This window comes from Seriola aureovittata, chromosome 17 (genome assembly GCF_021018895.1).
Source record: "Seriola aureovittata isolate HTS-2021-v1 ecotype China chromosome 17, ASM2101889v1, whole genome shotgun sequence".
In the NCBI taxonomy this organism is placed as follows: Eukaryota; Metazoa; Chordata; class Actinopteri; order Carangiformes; family Carangidae; genus Seriola; species Seriola aureovittata.
In genome coordinates this window covers 1,788,020-1,807,231 of record NC_079380.1, presented here as the reverse complement: position 1 = coordinate 1,807,231, position 19,212 = coordinate 1,788,020, and the positions used below count along the sequence as shown (strand labels likewise).

Here is a 19,212-nt window from a genome sequence, read left to right as displayed (position 1 = left end):
TGCGGCCCACAGATGAGGCCGCTGCTGCTAATTGACGGCTCAGCTCAAGCTGTTGTGTGCTTTTCCTCTGAGTGGGAGCTTTTAAAGGGGAAAGAAAAATGAATGAAGAGTGAAAATGATCATTTCATGGCAGCAACATTAAAGTGGAAAAAGCTTCTATGTTTCAGTGTGTGATTGGTCAAACTGAGACCTTCAGTCTCCAACATGCTGTTTGTGTTCAATCTTCAAATGTCTGCTGTTGAAGAAGAAGATGAAGCTCACTGTCAGCCTGCAGAGGGGATTCATTTCTTCTTTCAACTCTTTCTCTTTCTTTCATTCTCATTCTTTTCATCTTTTTTCCCACAATTCTCTGTTTCTCTGAAGTGACTGAGTGAAAAGTTTCTTGCTCTTGATTTGAATCTGACAGCAGATGAAAAATCTGGGTCACCATGATGCAGAAACACAACAACACACACACATTCAGGTTGCTGGTGAATTTAGTAACACACACTGTCATCTGTTGTTGAACAGCTGTGATGGAAACACAAAAGTCCAAATCCACAGAGCTCCTCAGCTGTGATTTGAAGCCTTAAAGTTCCCCTTCACTTTATTTCATTCACTTCAATAATATGAGTGAATTTCTATGGACTTGAATTCTTTTCCCGCTCTGTCTTATAATATCATCTATTGTGTCTGTCATGTTTTTCTTCATGGTGTTTCCACTGATGAAATATTCAAAGCTCAGACTCCATCAAATGTTGTGCTGCATCATTTTATTCCCATTTCCCCAAAGTTCAGTGGCACATGTTTGGTGTCTTTGGAAACTCCCATTTCAAATAAAGTTGTGCTTTGAATGATGAGTGTGTAAAGACGAAGCCAGCGGAGGGTCCTGAAAAGTTTCACACTGAAGTTTCTTCTTCACTTGTACATTTCTTGCAGTTGTATAGTGTCTCTTCTTCACTTGTACATTTCTTGCAGTTGTATATTGTCTCTTCTTCTCTTCCTGGTTCTGACTGTTAAACATTTGAGTGTAAATCACAGTGAGTTCACCTTTAATGAAATGTGCTGTATAAATTGAATCAATGTCTTCCTCTGCTGCTGCTGCTGCTGTGATGAATTAAACTTGTATTCTGCTGCCCTCTGGTGGCTGCAGCCACACACTGCTCCACACCAGGCGTACTGTAATACCATGTAGCAGTAGTGATGAAGAAACAGTATTTACTGAAGAAGAAGTCCCAACAGCACAAAGTCAATTCCTGCTTTTCAAATTCTATTTAAATAAAATAAGTTGTATGAGATAAATGTAGTTAAAATAAGAGTTTCTGTGACTGATGTAATGAATGAGATTATTAATCCTGAGTCCTGGATGTTTCAGCAGCTTTTCACTGTTGTAGCTGCTCCAGGTGGAGCTGCTTTAACCTCCCTGCTCTGGTTCTCTCTTCCTCTCTGTTCCCTTCAGGGTCGCTGCTTTCACACTTTGTCTTTGTCCTTCTGTTTTTACTGCTTTCAGAGTGGCTTTTGTTTTGAAACCACTTCCACATTCACCACAAACCACATGTCTCTGTGTCTCACACCTTTGATTGGTGTAATTACCAAGACTCATTCTTTAGACAGTGAAGCAACACACTAACATCTCGTCTTTCTAGCTGGTTTTCTTCAAGCTCGACTGCACCTGGACTTACCTGGTCTCTGTTCCCTGAAGGTCACACACCTGAGCCACATACCTCAGGTCGTCCCAGCTGAGGTTCCAGTCCACGTCTCCATGTTTCCGGTGGTGGTCGTTCTCCACTGGACCATCTTCAGCGCTGATGATCACACAGAACCAGAGAGAGAAGGAAGATCAGAGTGAAGGAGGAAGCTGAAGAAAATTCACCTTCATCAGTCTGGAGACAGAAAAATCTAGATCAGTGGACTTTCTGGATCGTCACTGTATAACCACCACTCTGAGGCTTTCCAGTACGTGAACTGTGCAAGGGGTTCTGGGTAGTGGTGTCATCAGGTGTGGTGGCTTCATGTCCTTGACCCTGTTCTCTAGCACCCTCATTGTGTTGGGACTCCCTGTGTAGCAGGGTTGATCACTGTTGTTGAAAAGAAGCTGTGTGAGCTGTCTGATGACACACAGTAAGACAGCATGCATACAGTGAGGAACAAAGCCCCACACTGTATCACAATAAGGCATGTTTCTGAGTGCTGATGGACACTTGTGTTGGTGCTACTGCTGGCTCCATATCTGCCAGCATTTCTTTGGCCTCTCTCTCAGGAGATTCTGTGGCCGTCACAGTGGACTTGACCTGTGTCTCTACTAGAGCACCAGGATGGAAACACGAGCCGCAGCCAAAGTTCCCATTAAACTGTGTGCTGTTTTGCATCGCTGGTCTCGCCTTTGAATCTACACAACAACAGAGTCCAACAACTTTGCTGTTCACACAGGTTCCATTGTTTCTCCAAGACACACCTTTGGGTGCCAGTGTTTTGTCCTGATCAACAAAGGCTCTGAGAAGAATGGACATGACTGGCTCTTGAGCTATTTATTCATCTTCCCGAAAAGGTGCTTTCAGTTCAAGACTAGCACTGAATTAATGTAAGCTGTTGAATATAAAGATAAAACATTAATAGAATGTTAGTGGGTCTGTTAGGAAAACACACTTTTGACTGATACTCTGCGTTTTCTTGGTGTAAAATGATTATTAGACATTAAGAACGTGCTCAGTTTCCTGGGACAGGTGTGGAATGTCTTAACAATTGTGTATTGACTTGAAAATATTGTTATTTTTGTTTGATTTCACAAAATTCTCCAAATTTGGCGTGGAGCAGTAGGTGAGGCTTCGTCACAGTGTCTGATGTGGTGCTCTGCAGTACAGGTGCCCCCCAGGGTACGGTGCTCTCCCCTCTTCTCTTCACCCTGTACACCTCGGACTTCACACACAACACCACACACTGCTAAACTGGTAAATTTCCTGTCCGATGAAATGTGAACATCACTAATGAGGATTGTGTAAAGTTAGATGACTATTGTGCTCTTCAAGAGTATGGATATTGTCAAGCACATTTCTAGAACTTGACCAAAACAGAATCACTTCTGAACATGGAGGAACCTGAGCAGGTAAACAATGAAGAGAGAGACTGTCCACTCAACTGAAACTTCTTATTTCCTCATCCTGTGTATTTCTATTATAACTTTGAATGCACACTCAGAGATATGTGATTGATGCACAATGATTGGCTCAAACCTTTATAGTCCATCTTTCCATCGGAACGGAGGAGTGTTGTGCTCGACTCATCAGGCAACGCTGCCTCCAAAGTCAAACAGTGTGGAGTCCACAAGGTAACAGCTGTGTTATATAATGTCTGCTATTGTATGTCCCGTTATCAAGGCCGAGCTCATTTTCTCTTAGTGTATAGAATAATAATTTACTTTGTGTCCACTTTGTCGGTCGTTCATGAGACTGAAAGGGTGAACGGTGTCCAGGTGGACAGCCAACACAATGACACACAGCCTACAAAAAGATGCCCCCTCCTGTGGAATATGTGTCTTGAAAGTGAGATGATTTACCTGTATTTCTGAATGATTGCATATTACTTTAAATATGAAGCACAGATTGAACAGGTTTTTTTTTTAGTTCAAATTTAAAATATGGATTTAAACTCAAAGTCATTTTGATAAAGTTGTACTGGGCAAGTGTTTTTGACCATTACTTCATTGAAAAATATTCTTAGTAAGCTGAGAGAGTCCTGGCAGAGGAGTCTCCAGTCTTTGTCAGTTCAGCCAAGGCAGTGGAGGCCTACAGCAGGGAGGTGGCTGTGACACCACTACATGACACTGGTATGTTTTCACTTTGGAAACTTATTTCTGTTAACACCACAAGGATTTTAAAGATCCTAAATAAGGTGAATAAGATATAGTATGCCACACTCCAGGAGAGCTGTAAGACACATAAAGACTGTGGCACAGTCAAAGGCCTTGGGCAGGACTTGTTGATGCATTACATTCCTTTCAAATCAGCGGCCAAATGGCACTAACACTGCATTATGTAATAACTCAATACAATGTTATTAAATGTCACTTTATTATGTAATTACTAACAGCCACAGATAAATATGTAATACATTTCCCCTCATTTTGTAGCAGCTAAAAGCATCTGTAAACTGTGTGATTTTGAGTCCTGATTCCAAAGTCAGGAGGATTTTGCTGCTTTCAAGATGGACAGGGAGTCTGTTTCAGAGATGCTGCAGAGTAAATAAAGTTGGCCTCACCAAGTTGAGCTGCTGCACTGGTTCTACTAGCAGCCCACTTCTAATGGACCTCAGAGGCCTGGCAGGAGTGTACTCCTGAAACATGTCTAATGTGTTTGTACTGATTTATAAACAAGCAGCATCTTCTTATATTCACTTCTGGCAGGACGCCAGTGTAGAGCTTCAAGAACCAGGCTGCTGTGGTCTGAGTTCTGGTCCCTGTAAGAACTCTAGCAGCTCCATTTCCAATAAGCTGAAGCTCTGTGATGGTCTTTTCGAGGAGCGCTGTCAAAAGACCACTGCAGTAGTCAACCTTGCTAGAAATAAAGGTGTGAATGAATTATTCCAGGTCTGCTTTTGACATGAATTACCTGACTTTTGTTGATTTGAAAGATGATAAAAGGCTGATCTCATGTGGCTATTTAGATAGCTAGAGATCAGAGTCAACAATAACAACGCTCTTATTTGATATTTGTGGAGTTTCATTTGGCGTGCAGAGGGAGAGAGAGGGAGAGAGAGAGAGAGAGGGATCAAAAACTGCACAAGAGTCAGACCATGACAGAACTCAGGCGTCAAACTGTGATTGACCTATTCAACCATGACCTCCTCCCTATACGTCCTTTTTCTCCTCTCTCACCTGACCTCAGTACAGCCGTTCTACTAGAAAGTGGTGTTGTGCGTATAAACGGCTCATTGCAACAATTTGCAGCGTCCTGTACGACGTTTAACAGCAAAGGAAACAAGACAAACAAGGCACTTATGGAACCACTGGCTGTTCCATACAGGGGTAAACAGCTGCACAGCTGCTGTTTGACCACTCTGAACAGTGTGTCATTGAAAGGGGAAATTTTTCTGCAGAACTTTGACTTTTGATACGTCTCTTCTGATAGTACTGATGTACTGCAAGACGTTTACTTGGTGGAATATTTTTACAATAATGTATTGGTGCATTTACCCAAGGAAAGAAACTGAATACTAAATACAACACAACTATGTAACAGTCCCCACACTACTGCACATCACATCATTGTTAAGCTCCTGTAAAGGAAACCTAGCACTTCCTGCAAAGATTTTCACAATAAAAGCCTGAATTCCAGTGACTAAGAGCAGGATGATCCACGTCATGAATGACAGTGAAAGGTACCACTTTAATTTATTATTAACCATTGCTCTCGGCTAACACCACCACCACCACATAACTGTATCCTGGAAGACAGTGGAACAGTACGGTCAGATCAGTGGCTGATTTCAAATGTGTAGTCCTCAGTCAAAGGAGCAGTTCAACATTTTGGAAAATATACATATTTCTTTCTTCATGGGAGTCTCATGTCAGTGTCATGTCTGTGGGTTCAGTACAAAGCTGGAGCACGCAGCTCTTTAAGTCCAAAGCTTTTTCATTCTTCATCAGGGATGCCTCAGACTGTCCATTCTTCTCCAGCCCTCCCATTATATACACAGTTGTAGACACGAATCAGACACGATGGCCCAATACAATTCTGATCTGTGTTTCAGCTGACATCCTGTTTTATTATCACTTCATTTCTACCAGGAGAATTAACACTTACACACTAAATTACATTATACTGATTGATTATTAGATTCATTTAGGTGCATGGTAAAAATGCAGAGCAAAAAGAGTGAATAGTGGACTTACATTCATCAGGTGGTCGAGTCATGTTGCTTCATAACTGCTAGATGTATGAATAATCATCTGTTGCAAAAATAATCTTTACTGCGGCTTTAATCAACTGAAACCATCTTTCCCAAACCTGAAGTGAGGTGACAAAAATGACCATGAAGGCTGTTTAAACAGTGGCTACTTTGATGTGAATGGTTATAGCAGAGAAAACTACGGTGGCCCTGAGAGCTCAGCTCACTGAAGCATAAGAAAACACATGTAAACAGGCAAAACACCGACAACTTCAGAAAACATCTTCATCAGTTTGACAACACATGAGCTGCAAATACTCACAACACAACGGAAGTGTTTCCAGGGGACACTAAAAAGTGATGTGGGGGCCCCGTGGCTCAGCTGTTAGAGCGTGGACAATGAAGGCGTAGTCCAGACCGCAGCGGCGCAGGTTGGAGTCTGACCCGTGGCCCTTTGGTGCACGTCATCCTCTGACTTACCTGTCTCTCTCTAACTGCCGTTATTGGAACTGAGGCAAAAACAAAAGGATGATGAACCTGGCTGGGACGCACTTGCATGTGTGTATTTTAATACATCCAGTCACACTTGTTGTTAAATGCTTTTCCCAGCCAGGTTCATCACTTTTTAGTGTCTCCTGGAAACACTTCCGTGGTGTTGTGAGTATGTGCAGCTCATGTGTTGTCAAAGTGATGAAGATGTTTTCTGAACGTCTTTGTGTTGTGTGTGTTTGCATGTGTTTTCTTTAGCTGCAGTCCGGTGAGCCCTCAGGGCCACCGTAGAAAACAAATAGAATACAGTTTGTTGTTGTTCTGTGAATGTTTGCAGATAGATTCATTAAAAATATTTATTCATCAGGTTGATGAAATTGGAACTCAGACGTTCTTTCCAAACATATTTGCTGTTGCAGCTCAGAACAACATGAAGAGAAATAAAAACTAAACCAACAATGATCCACACACTGTTCAATATTTCCATCATTATGAATGAACATTTGTGCTGTTGGGACTTTTTCTTCAGTAAATACTGTTTCTTCTTCACTACTGCTACATGGTATTACAGTACGCCTGGTGTGGAGCAGTGTGTGGCTGCAGCCACCAGAGGGCGGCAGAATACAAGTTTGATTCATCACAGCAGCAGCAGCAGAGGAAGACATTGATTCAATTTATACAGCACATTTCATTAAAGGTGAACTCACTGTGATTTACACTCAAATGTTTAACAGCCAGGACCAGGAAGAGAAGAAGAGACAATATACAACTGCAAGAAATGTACAAGTGAAGCAGAGAAGAAGAGACAATATACAACTGCAAGAAATGTACAAGTGAAGAAGAAACTTCAGTGTGAAACTTTTCAGGACCCTCCGCTGGCTTCGTCTTTACACACTCATCATTCAAAGCACAACTTTATTTGAAATGGGAGTTTCCAAAGACACCAAACATGTGCCACTGAACTTTGGGGAAATGGGAATAAAATGATGCAGCAGAACATTTGATGGAGTCTGAGCTTTGAATATTTCATCAGTGGAAACACCATGAAGAAAAACATGACAGACACAATAGATGATATTATAAGACAGAGCGGGAAAAGAATTCAAGTCCATAGAAATTCACTCATATTATTGAAGTGAATGAAATAAAGTGAAGGGGAACTTTAAGGCTTCAAATCACAGCTGAGGAGCTCTGTGGATTTGGACTTTTGTGTTTCCATCACAGCTGTTCAACAACAGATGACAGTGTGTGTTACTAAATTCACCAGCAACCTGAATGTGTGTGTGTTGTTGTGTTTCTGCATCATGGTGACCCAGATTTTTCATCTGCTGTCAGATTCAAATCAAGAGCAAGAAACTTTTCACTCAGTCACGTCAGAAAAACAGAGAATTGTGGGAAAAAAGATGAAAAGAATGAGAATGAAAGAAAGAGAAAGAGTTGAAAGAAGAAATGAATCCCCTCTGCAGGCTGACAGTGAGCTTCATCTTCTTCTTCAACAGCAGACATTTGAAGATTGAACACAAACAGCATGTTGGAGACTGAAGGTCTCAGTTTGACCAATCACACACTGAAACATAGAAGCTTTTTCCACTTTAATGTTGCTGCCATGAAATGATCATTTTCACTCTTCACTCCTTTTTCTTTCCCCTTTAAAAGCTCCCACTCAGGGGAAAAGCACACAACAGCTTGAGCTGAGCCGTCAATCAGCAGCAGCGGCCTCCTCTGTGGGCCGCAGGGGCTGATGGGAGGTTTGAGGAGGCGTCAGAAACCACGTGGCCCTCGTCTGAGCTCACAGCTCGTCCTTGTTTGGCCTCAGCTGCATCAGAGCTCCACTTCTCCCCAGGTTCACCAGAGGAAACACCACGGCACAAAATGCTTTTCCTCCCAGCTGCTGCTCTGTGCTGTCTGTGTTCAGGTGAGTGTTTCCAGCCAATCAGGAGCCAGCAAACTCCACCTGTGACAAACACTGTCACACTAACCTTCATCTACCTGTCTGTGTCTCTACAGCGCTGGTTGCCATGGCAGCAGAGCTGATTCAGGACCAGTTATCATTGACCAGGAGAGTTGGTGAAACAGTCTCCTTCAGCTGTGGAGGAACTCAGCAGTGTGACTATGATTATGTATTCTGGTACCAGAAGAAAGAGAAAGAAACATTCAGTCTGATTCTGTACATTAAGAGAGATGATGGCTCCATAAATTCAGGTTACAATCATCCTCAGAAAGATGATTTCACAGCTGTTAATAAACAGAACGGCTGTGAGTTGAAGATAAAGAAAGTTAAACTCTCTCATTCAGCCTCCTACTACTGCTCCTGTTATAAGGATGATCCCCACAGTGAGAAATGATCCCTGCAGCCTGAACAAAAACCTCCAAATGAACAGATGTCAAACAGTGTTTGTGACAGGAAGAGAGCAGGAAACCACAGCCCAGGTTCACATATTTCACCTCCAGGTCACACACTTTTTCTTGACTTTTCTATGATATTGATTGATATTTTGATGAGATATTTCAGCAGGTTTCCTGTTGTTCCACACAGTGAGGACAAAGAAGAAACACACAAGCACAATAATAAAAGAAGATGAAGAGAAAAGTATCAAAGGAACTCAATGAATCAAATGAGATCCAACAGAAAAGCTGGAAACAACAAACACACTTTAAATCATATCATGGATTGATCCTGTGGGATTGATCCTTTCATCCTCACAACTTCCTCATTTGGGATGGATTCCTTTAGAAAATATCAATAGTAAAATGCTAGAAATACAAAAGGTGGGTGGCTGTATCACTTGCAGACGTTTCCACTACTTTTGTATCATGTTTGATCCAAACAGCCCTGATGTATTTAGCCGGCCCGTGTCACATGACTGTGAGAAGCCGGCGCTCAGCCGTGCACAGTGGCACACTTCATCATCAGACCTGAGAGATGGAGAATGGCAGAGAGGAAACGTAGCGTGCTTTGCTGCTACTTTTCACCTGGAGATAAAAATACAGCAAGGTGCACTATTTGTGACAAGAAAGAGCCACACAGCAGCAACAGCAGTAACCTCTTCAAACATTTCAAAACAACACACCCTGAAAGTTCTACAGAGGCTGAAGAGAAACAAGGAGAGGAGCACACATCCCAGTCTGCTGCATCTCCTATAGCTCCTATGTGTGTGTGGAAATGCACAACCTGCTGCTTAATGCACAGCACAGATCTGATCATGAAGAAAAGACGCCTTCATTCACAAACTCAACCAGGAGACGTTTCAACTTTTACCTTCACATCATAAAGTAACAGTAGCTACATGTCACGTTCAATGTCAGTGAGGTTATCAACATGCTATGATGTGGTTGGTGTGAGGCCAGAGGGCGGCTGGCTTCCCTTATCATAGTCCTGACTAATCACAGTTTGGCAGTGGCATGACGGTGGCTTCATCTGATTGGTTAATCATTCTCTTTCTCATCAAGAGATGAAACTGTGACCTGGCCTCCTCAGAGACGTGACATTAGTCTACAGAAGGTGTTTCAAGCTCACAGCCAGCGTAGTTTCACCACACATTCACACATCAGTTAGAGGGGCGCTGGTTACCTCAATGAGAATGGGGAAGAGGAGGGATGGCAGCTACAGCACAGAGTATTTACACAGTCCAAGTCTTTTTATTAAAATCACAACTACAGTCAGTAAAACAGGGGAAGCCTGGCTTCACTTGGCCTCCAGGAGAAAACACCACTCATCTTCCTTTTCCTGAACACCAATCTAAAAGTGGAGTAAACTTGAGTCTTGAGAACACTAAAGAAATGTACCAGTGAAGGAAAATGGAATTCTTCCCCCAAACACTGCTGTTAGGAAGTGTTCAATGTTCTTTACAAAGTGTAAGTCATTATGGGAAAATCTCACTTGCTTTTTCATTCAGGCTGAAGAAGATTAGGAAATCTTTAGGAACAATCAAATGAAGGAAATAAAAGGCCAAGATCTTTGTGTTTGGATTTTTGAAGGAAAGTCAGAATGCAAGAAAATCTGGATTCTTGGCGTCAGGAAGCCCAAAGAGTTGAACATGTAGAAAGTGGAGGTTGCTGTGGACAAATCACGGCCTGTTGAAGATTAAAAAACCTTTAAGAAAGTGCAAATGTCCAAGTTTCATGTTGTTGGTATCTTCATTTATTTCATTATTATTCATGTTATAATCATTTACTTATTTTATAATTATTTAATTATAGAATTTCTGTAAAATACTGGACAATGTTTTTGCACCTTGACACAAACATGTTTATTTCATTGTAATGGTGCTTTCTTCTGTAATAAATAGAGATTAATGGCTGGTATGTGTAATGTGATTTGCTGTTCAGTGTGATTTTCTTTCTTTATTACAATTATTTAAAAAGAGAAATGATCAGTATCGTTAAAATTGTAACAAAGAGCATGGGTATCATATGGAAGTGAAACAGTTTGGTATGGCCCATCCATAGAGCGCAGGCCTTCTAAATCTCTCCTTCAAAATACAGAAGGAGGTCCTGGAGAAGGAGCTGGCCCGGCACGCTCAGCTCTTATCTCCTATAAAGCTGATTCCTCTGAGCTGCAAGTCTCCTCACCTGAAACATGTGTTCTCCTTCAGACGGCAGCTTTTAATGATCCTTAATAAAGGTGTGGAGGGTTTAAATCTGGCCTTTAAGTTTAAAGTAGACAGCTTTGACTACACGGTGCATGTGACCTCTGAGAACAGGAAGTGTTTTAGATGTGGGAGGAGGTGCATCTTATTCGTTCTTGCCCGGAGGGGGGCGAGGCCTCCCGTGGTGGCGTCTTCGCCTCCGCCGGACGACCCATCGAGCAGCCACGGCCCGGAATCAAAGACAAACAGCACACAGGATACAGCAGACGACACGGTGGACACACAGGTGACAGACACACACACACAGGTGGAGGGGGACAGGTGTGTGAGCAGGACAGACAGTGAGCGGATGGAGACAAGGGGACAGAAGGAGCGCTGGGACAGACAGACACCAGGGTGGCAGAGTCAGTGTTAGAGGAGGAAGATGAAGAGGACATAGTGGTGGATGATGATCTGTTCAAACTTGCCACTAAAAGAAAAATCACAGAAACTAAACAGAGCAACAGTAAAGCTAAGAAGGTCTGAAAGGAGAAAGCAGAAGTCTCCCAGTCCCAGGAACAGGACTGTGTCTCTGACAGTGATGGACACAGTGCTGAGACAACAGTCATGGAAAGTGTTTACGCTTTAACAAGGATTAAGAAGTTTGTGCAGGACACAAAGGGTTCAAGAGTGAAGGTGGAGAATTTCTTCCCTCACCTCAAGCTGTTTCTAGACTCTGTCAGATTTGACATGAAGAGCCCAGGAGAGTCTGGACAGACAGGTTTCACAGACCAGGAGCTTTTTAGACTTTTAGAAAACTGCTCCTCAAGATCAAAAACCACATGTGTGAAGATGACTAGGTCTCTGTGTTTGTTTTCTCTCAGCCTGTGTTTCTTTTCTCTCTGGTCTTTTTGCTCCATTTTAAACATGTGCAACTTTAAATGAGGCGCGTTAAATGTGAATGGAGCGAGACACATTGTTCAAAGAGCCTCTGTGTTCACTTTGATTCAGCTTAAAAAGTTGAATGTGACTTTTCTCCAGGAGACCCACAGCACTGTGGACAATGAAGGGGACTGGAGGAGGGAGTGGAATGGACATGTTTATTTCAGTCATAAAAGCAGCACTAGTGGAGGAGTGGGGCTTTTATTTTCTACAGATTTTATTCCACTTCCTGTTGATGTGGAGGATGTAATGGCAGCTCATATTTGAAAAATAACAGCAGATTTTCAAAGGCTCCAAATGTTTTTTCTAAATGTGTTTGCTCCAACCGCAGCACAGAGAGACTGGCTCTCCTCCACACTTTAGCTGATGTGATCCAGAGGTGCAGCACAGATGAACATCTGGTGATCGGAGGTGATTTCAACTGAAGTGAGAATCCACTTTTAGATAGAAGTCACCCTGAGCCCCATGCTGCTTCACAAAGACTGTTGAAAAGACTGATGGAGACTAACCAGCTGTGTGACGTGTGGAGAAACTTCCACAGCCACAGCAGACAGTACACCTGGCTCCACTGTAAAGATCATCTCCTATCCATGTCCACACTTGACAGCTTTTATTGTTTTAAACAGGGTTTGAGTCTTTTTAGAAGTTCTTCTATAAAAGCAGTGGCTTTTTCACACCACTGGTTAGTTGAGTGCTGTATGTTCATCAATAACATCAGGTGTGGGAGTGCTTATTGGCATTTTAACACAGCACTTTTATCTGACAAAGGTTTTACAACTGCTTTGAGTGTTTTTTGGAATCAGTTTAGACAGACAAAGTCAGATGTGAGTTCTTTGCAGCAGTGGTGGGACATTGGGAAAAGCCAGATAAAGACTCTGTGCCTGCAGTACACTCACAATGTCTCCAGGGACTTGGTCAGATCTCTCAGAGATCTGGAGAGAGAGGTGGTGGAGCTGCAAGTTTTAGAAGACTGCAGAACCTGGAACCTGGGAAGACTCCAGGTCTAGATGGTCTGCCAGTAGATTTTTACAAAGCCTTCTGGTCAGTGATGGGTGAGGACCTGCTGTGTGTTCTCAGGGACAGTCTGGTGAAGGGCCGCTTGCCCCTGAGTTGCAGGAGAGCGGTCCTCACCCTCCTGCCAGAAAAAGGAAACCTGCAGAACCTAAACAACTGGCCACCAGTGGCCCTCCTCTGTACCAACTACAAACTCCTCTCCAAGGTCTTGCTGGAGGGGAGGCTCAAAAAGATGGAAATGGATTTTACTTGTTTTAATAATGAATAATTGAGTTGCTTCCATGTTGTGGCACCGTCTGTCCTGTGTGGACCCTCCTGTGACCCTGCTGGCTAAAGTCCAAACTGTGATTGTGAAGTGTTTGTGCGACCGCCTGCACTGGGTTCCACAGAGTGTCCTCTTTCTTCCCAAAGAAGAGGGGGGTCAGGGACTCGTACACCTGGCCAGCAGGGGGGCCGCTTTCCGGCTCCAGTTCATACAGAGGCTGCTGACTGGACCTACAGACCTGGTGTGGAGGCCCACAGCTCGCTGTGTGGACCACACATGGACCATGCTGCTGCTCTCTCCTCTGCTGTCGGGGTCTCTTCACTGAGGCTCATCAGTAACTTGCTGAGAGTCTGGAGGGAGCAGCTTTCCTCAGATGAACGCTCCATCATTGTCTCTCAGTCTGACGGTCTTTTAATGCACAGAGACACAGATCCCTTTCCTGCAGAGAGCCTGTCTCTGGATCTTAAAGACTGTTCTGGCTGCTTCTTAGGGCACGGTGTGTCTGGACCCATACGTCTCTCTGACACAGGAGCAAAGACTATGTACAAACTCCTGCTCCAAGTGATTATAAAGACAAAGTGAAGGGTCGGGCCGACACACCGTGGAGGGTCCACCTGGGTCTAGGTCCAGATGTGGAGCCTTCATGGAGAGCACTGTACAAACCAGCATTAACTAGAAGGCTTGGAGACTTACAGTGGAGGCTTTATATGGGGCTGTGGCTGTCAATGCTTTTGTGTCTATTTGAAATCCAAGTGTTGATGAAAGGTGTCCGTTCTGTTGCCTCAGAGAAAGTGTGTTTCATTGTTTCCTGGACTGCAGCAGGCTGCAGCCTCTGTTCCTGTTTTTAGAGGCTGTTTCTTTTGTATGGAGAGGTTTTTACCAAACACATGTTCATCCTGGGCTGTAGATACAGGCAGAAAGAAAGAGCCAAGTGTCCACTTTTAAACTTCCTTCTGGCTCAGGCTAAGATGGCTGTTCACCTGAGTGGGAGGAGAAAGATGGAGGGATCAGCAGACTGTGATGTAGAAACAGTCTTCATCACAATGATGAAGAGCAGGTTAAGCACTGACTTTAATTACTACAGTCTGATGAAGGATGTGGAGTCTTTTGAGAAGGTCTGGTGTGTGAATGAAGGTCTGTTCTGTGAAAGAAGAGAAGCTGCTGTTTGTTCGTCTATTGGTTTAGTGTGTGTGTGTGTGTGTGTGTGTGTGTGTGTGTGTGTGTGTGTGTGTGTGTGTGTGTGTGTGTGTGTGTGTGTGTGTGTGGGTGTGTATGTGTGTGTGAGAATGCATTTATGTAAAATAATTTTGTACATATGTATGTAATATTATGTATCTTGGGTTTGTTTTGTTAGTGTTCTTTATTATTTGTGGAGTGTAACTGTAACTGACATCTGATTTTTGACTAGTTAAAGACAGAGAGTTGAAAAGTCAAAAAATAAACTCTCTCTCTCACTCTCTCTCTCTCTCGCTCTCTCCCTCTCTCTGTCTCTCTCTGTCTCTATGTCTCTCTCTCTCTCTCTCTCACCCACCCTGGGTCTCTTCCAGGTCTCTTCCTCTGCTCTCTCTCTCCCTCTCTCTCTCTCTCTCTCTCTCTCTCTCTCTCTCTCTCTCTCTCTCACCCACCCTGGGTCTGGGTCTCTTCCAGGTCTCTTCCTCTAAAGGAAGTCTTTTCTCACCACTGTCACCAGCTGCTGCTCTTGGTGTGAATTGTTGGGTCTCTGTAAATAATATTAGAAAGAGAAGGTCTAGACCTGCTCTATTTGAAAAGTACCTTGAGATAACTTCTGTTGTCAATGGGCTCTATACAAATAAAAGTCACTTGACTTGATGACCAAAGTTCTTCCAGTTGATCCTGAGGGGAGCATCAACGTCTCAACCAATTGAAATGGGAATATTTCTTGAGATATTTCAGTGTGAAGAAAAAAGAAAAGAGAAGAAGAGACAGTCATGTTGATATGAACATTAGAGAAACACATGATGGAGCTGAAATATGATCCTGGTTCATAATGTGGACTCCTTCACCTCAGCTGACACATTCAACAGCAGACAGGTTTTTGTATCAGTCTCTTTCACTGTGGGAGGATATGTGCACCTCATCTTTGGCTCTGGAACTAAACTGTATGTAACAGGTAAGAAGAAACATTTCTTTTCCTTCACTTGTTTTATTGAAGAAGTGTAAAATGTGTTTGAAGTCACTTTCTGCTGCTTCACACTTTACATGTTAGTTTGTTCAGAGTTAGTACAAAGTTCCTGATGCAGCCGTTGTTCAATGAAAAAGTTCCATCATTAGTGAAAAGATGTTTCAATCTCACTGCACAGCACAAGGAATTCTTTATTTCTGCTTGAGCTCCAAAGTTTTTGAAGAGTCCAAAAAGTGTGATATTGGAAGAGCATTGTGGATTGTCATCAGCTGCTGCTTCATCAATCATCACACTGCTTTTCTTTTCTCTCTTCTCTCTCCTCAAATCAATTGACTTCTACATGAAGGATTGTGGAGGATTTTCCTGCTCACTTGACTTTTGCTACAAAATGTCCAGTTCATCAAAGTCAATTTCAGTGATGAGCAGGATTCTTCACATTCACTCTGACTCTTCAAACTTACATGTTTTTAAAGCTGATTTTCCTTTATGGGAAATGAGATTTCTAAACTTGATGCTGCTAAATACAGTAAATGAATACAGTTGTTGTCTGATGACAAATGTTTTTTATATGAAATATTCACTTTAACAACAACAAACAACTTGTCGTCAAATATTACATTTAATATTTATACAAATTTAATGATGTTAAATAATTAAGAGTGAAGGTTAAATATAATTAACAGACTGACATATAGATTTTCTATGTATATAATATATAATGCAGGATGATATATATAGATCTATACTTCCATGGTATATATTACACTAATCCACAGTAAATATAATTTGTATAATGTTCAAACTGTTTATCTAATGAATGTAACCACACTTTATATATGGAGAATGTGTTTGATTGTGTTAAATATATCAACAATAATGTGAAATATATTTGTAATTACATAAAGAGAATTAATTGATTCTCTTTGAATAGTCAAAAAAAATATTTTAAAAAGTATTATATTATGAATATAATACTTTCTATTATATTAGTTTGGTGGTAATAACTGTTATTTATATCACTGTAAATATTTCTTTCACTAAAACGTATTTAGTTTAATGTAGAATTTATCTAAAATTGTCTGAGGTAAATATTTTCATCATAAGATTGTTATCTATATAAAATATATTTCTCTAATAAATAATAGAATTTAGTACCAATAAATAAAATGTTCCTATATGTACACACAAATAATTTATACCTAAACCTCCGTAGGTATAAGAAAATAAAAAATACATGCACACTTCTTTTATTATTATTGTCAGAATACATCATGTTAAATATTTTTAGTTTTTTTATGTTAGCAATAAAATTCAGTAAAATGAATCATATCATGAAATATTCAGTTAATACTGAATATCTTATAACTGTCATATTTTAAATAATGGTAATTATGCCTTTTTTTTTAAAAAAAAATAACCTAAAAATATTGTAAATACATTAATATTATATCATGAAGACACATATATTCTGAGCTGATGATTTATAAAAGTGAAATATGAATATAAAGAATTGAAATAGTGTTTCCATCTTTGACTTGGTTGAACTTGATCTTTCTCTGATGATATACATCATATATAAGCATGATATATAGCAGAGGAAATCTATGTGAAGGTGAATCCAGTATATGTGGGACCTTTGTGCTGTATTGATGAGTAGTTTAGTGATCAGAGTCCATGTAGTTTCCAGGATCAGACTGAATGCAGTGCAGTGCTGGAAGCTGCTGTTGACTGTGTGAATGTGTGTCTGTGCTGCTTGTTGCTGCTGTCAAACTTCAGATGAGGCCGTAGTGAAGCCCGTGGTGAGCGTGTACCCAGCAGCACCCAGAGCCCACCCTGAGGGGAAGAGCTCCCTGCTGTGTCTGGCCTCAGCCATGTCTCCTCCTCTGGTCCAGTTCTCCTGGAAAAGACAGAAGGAGGATGGTCCTCTGGAGGAGCTGAAACCTGATGATGGAGAGCAGCTGGAGCTCAGAGAGTCGGGACGCACCGCCGCCATCTTGCTGATCCATCAGCCAGAGAACAGCACATATAAATACCGCTGCTGCGTCGAGCACGAGGGCGGCAAAGTGGAGGCCCAAACACAACAAGGTGATGAAGGCTCGCTGACTGTGTTGAGCAGTGATTCAGCTTCATGTGGAGACGCTGTCAAAGAGAGCAGAGCAGCAGAGCACTGACATTTCTCACTGCCACTCCAAACATTTGACTCCTTTTCTGTTTCAGAGGTTCCAGCTCCAGCAGCCCCCTGTCCTCCAGAGAGAGAGCCAGCAGACCTGGCAGCTCTGCAGCAAGATGACTGTAAGATCACCTGCTGCCTCTCTGCATGGACAGCTCCAATGTTCTGCTGCAGTTAGGGCTGCATATCAGTCTGTTCACTTTCTGCTCATCACTCAAGGATTTCAACATACACTCCCTGATTCTGTTAGAGTGTCCAACAGCACAACAAACCCCAGTCACAGAGCTTTCCCTGCACCACTCTGACTAATAACACCTGTTGGGGGCTCTATACTAAATGTGGGGCTTTGAGGGAGCTACAACAGCTTCAGGGACTGTATGTTAAAGCTCCACTCATTCATATTCCTATATTAACAATGAATCTAATGACTGTGTGTAAGGTCAAAGGTCAGAGGTGAGTTTATTTAGCTTGTTGAGGAGTTCTTCTGCCCCCAAGTGGCTGCAGAAAGAAAATCAGTGAATCCAACTTCAAGCTCATAACAACCTGTGTGTTTTTATATTTGGACTTTGATTTGATCCTGGAGTGATTTGAATTGTCAGAAACACTTGACAGAAGAAGGTGATGAAGGCTTGCTGACTGTGTTGAGCAGTGATTCAGCTTCATGTGGAGACGCTGTCAAAGAGAGCAGAGCAGCAGAGCACTGACTGATTTCTTTTTCAATCCTTTTCAGTTGCAGTGGTTCCCCTGGATCCTCTCCAGCCTCAGTGCAGGGTGAAGCTGCTCTGTCTGCTCTACACAGTGCTGATAGTGAAGAGTCTGGTGTACTGCTGTGGACTCTCTCTGCTGATGATCCTCACAAACAAGGGACCGTCCACCAACTGCACACATGCTGACTGACTGTTTTCTGCTGGCCTTTTCTCACCATCAAATCTCATCACTTCATCTCATTTATCTCTTTGATCGCTGTTCACAAATTTAAGCCAAATGTATCTTTATATTCACAGGTTAGATACAGTCTGTCTACTAATATAAAAACATATGGAGACATATATTATATTTTACTTGTCACATTTGCATTTTTCATTATTTCTTTATTTTGATGCTGTATTTTTTTCCACTTTTAATTATGACTTGTGTAATCAGCTGCTTGGCAGATATTTATGTTATTTTTTTTCTCTCCTTGTTTCATCTTATATCTTATACAGGCCTATATTTTATTCTGACAAAAATTATTTCAGTTTTACTCTTTGAATAAAATGAAAAATCACAGTGTTGTGTTTTTTTAAACTTTTTTCACTGATTTTCTTTGAGCTTTGAAACAAATCATCAGAGAAACTTGCTGCAGTAAATTTTCACAAAAAGATACTATGCATTATAAATATACTGAATATTAAACTTTAATAATCCAATGGAATATCTGTACTCACAACTGAGCTCAGATCTGTATGTGAACCAGCCTTTACTGAAGTAGGATTGTTACAGAATGGAACCTGGAGGGAATAAAGTAAAGAAATGTTGTGAAGGGCCTGGGAGCGATGGTGTTGGAGCAGCAGCTGTAGCCATTTATTTGCAAGATGTGCTTCAAACGATGAACAATGATAATTTAATAGTAAAACCACAACAACACATTAATGAAGTATGAATTATAAAATGCTTCATGATGATAAAGTATTATCTATAATGATGAGAATACCTTTACCTTGGGTTTTAGTCATTGAATAATGAATTATGATAAAAACAAAACGTATATAAAATAAAC

General features: G+C 41.6%; 1 protein-coding gene across 1 annotated transcript; it reads left to right on the top strand.

Moving 5' to 3' along the window:
* The first annotated feature begins 8,145 nt into the window (after positions 1-8,145).
* On the top strand, positions 8,146-18,722 carry LOC130184700 (immunoglobulin lambda-1 light chain-like). Its single transcript, XM_056400739.1, has 6 exons — positions 8,146-8,266; positions 8,359-8,685; positions 15,131-15,271; positions 17,060-17,368; positions 17,501-17,575; positions 18,184-18,722. Exons 1-6 carry the CDS (start codon positions 8,224-8,226, stop codon positions 18,348-18,350), a joined length of 1,062 nt encoding a protein of 353 aa, XP_056256714.1. The 5' UTR covers positions 8,146-8,223; the 3' UTR covers positions 18,351-18,722.
* Positions 18,723-19,212: the final 490 nt, after the last annotated feature.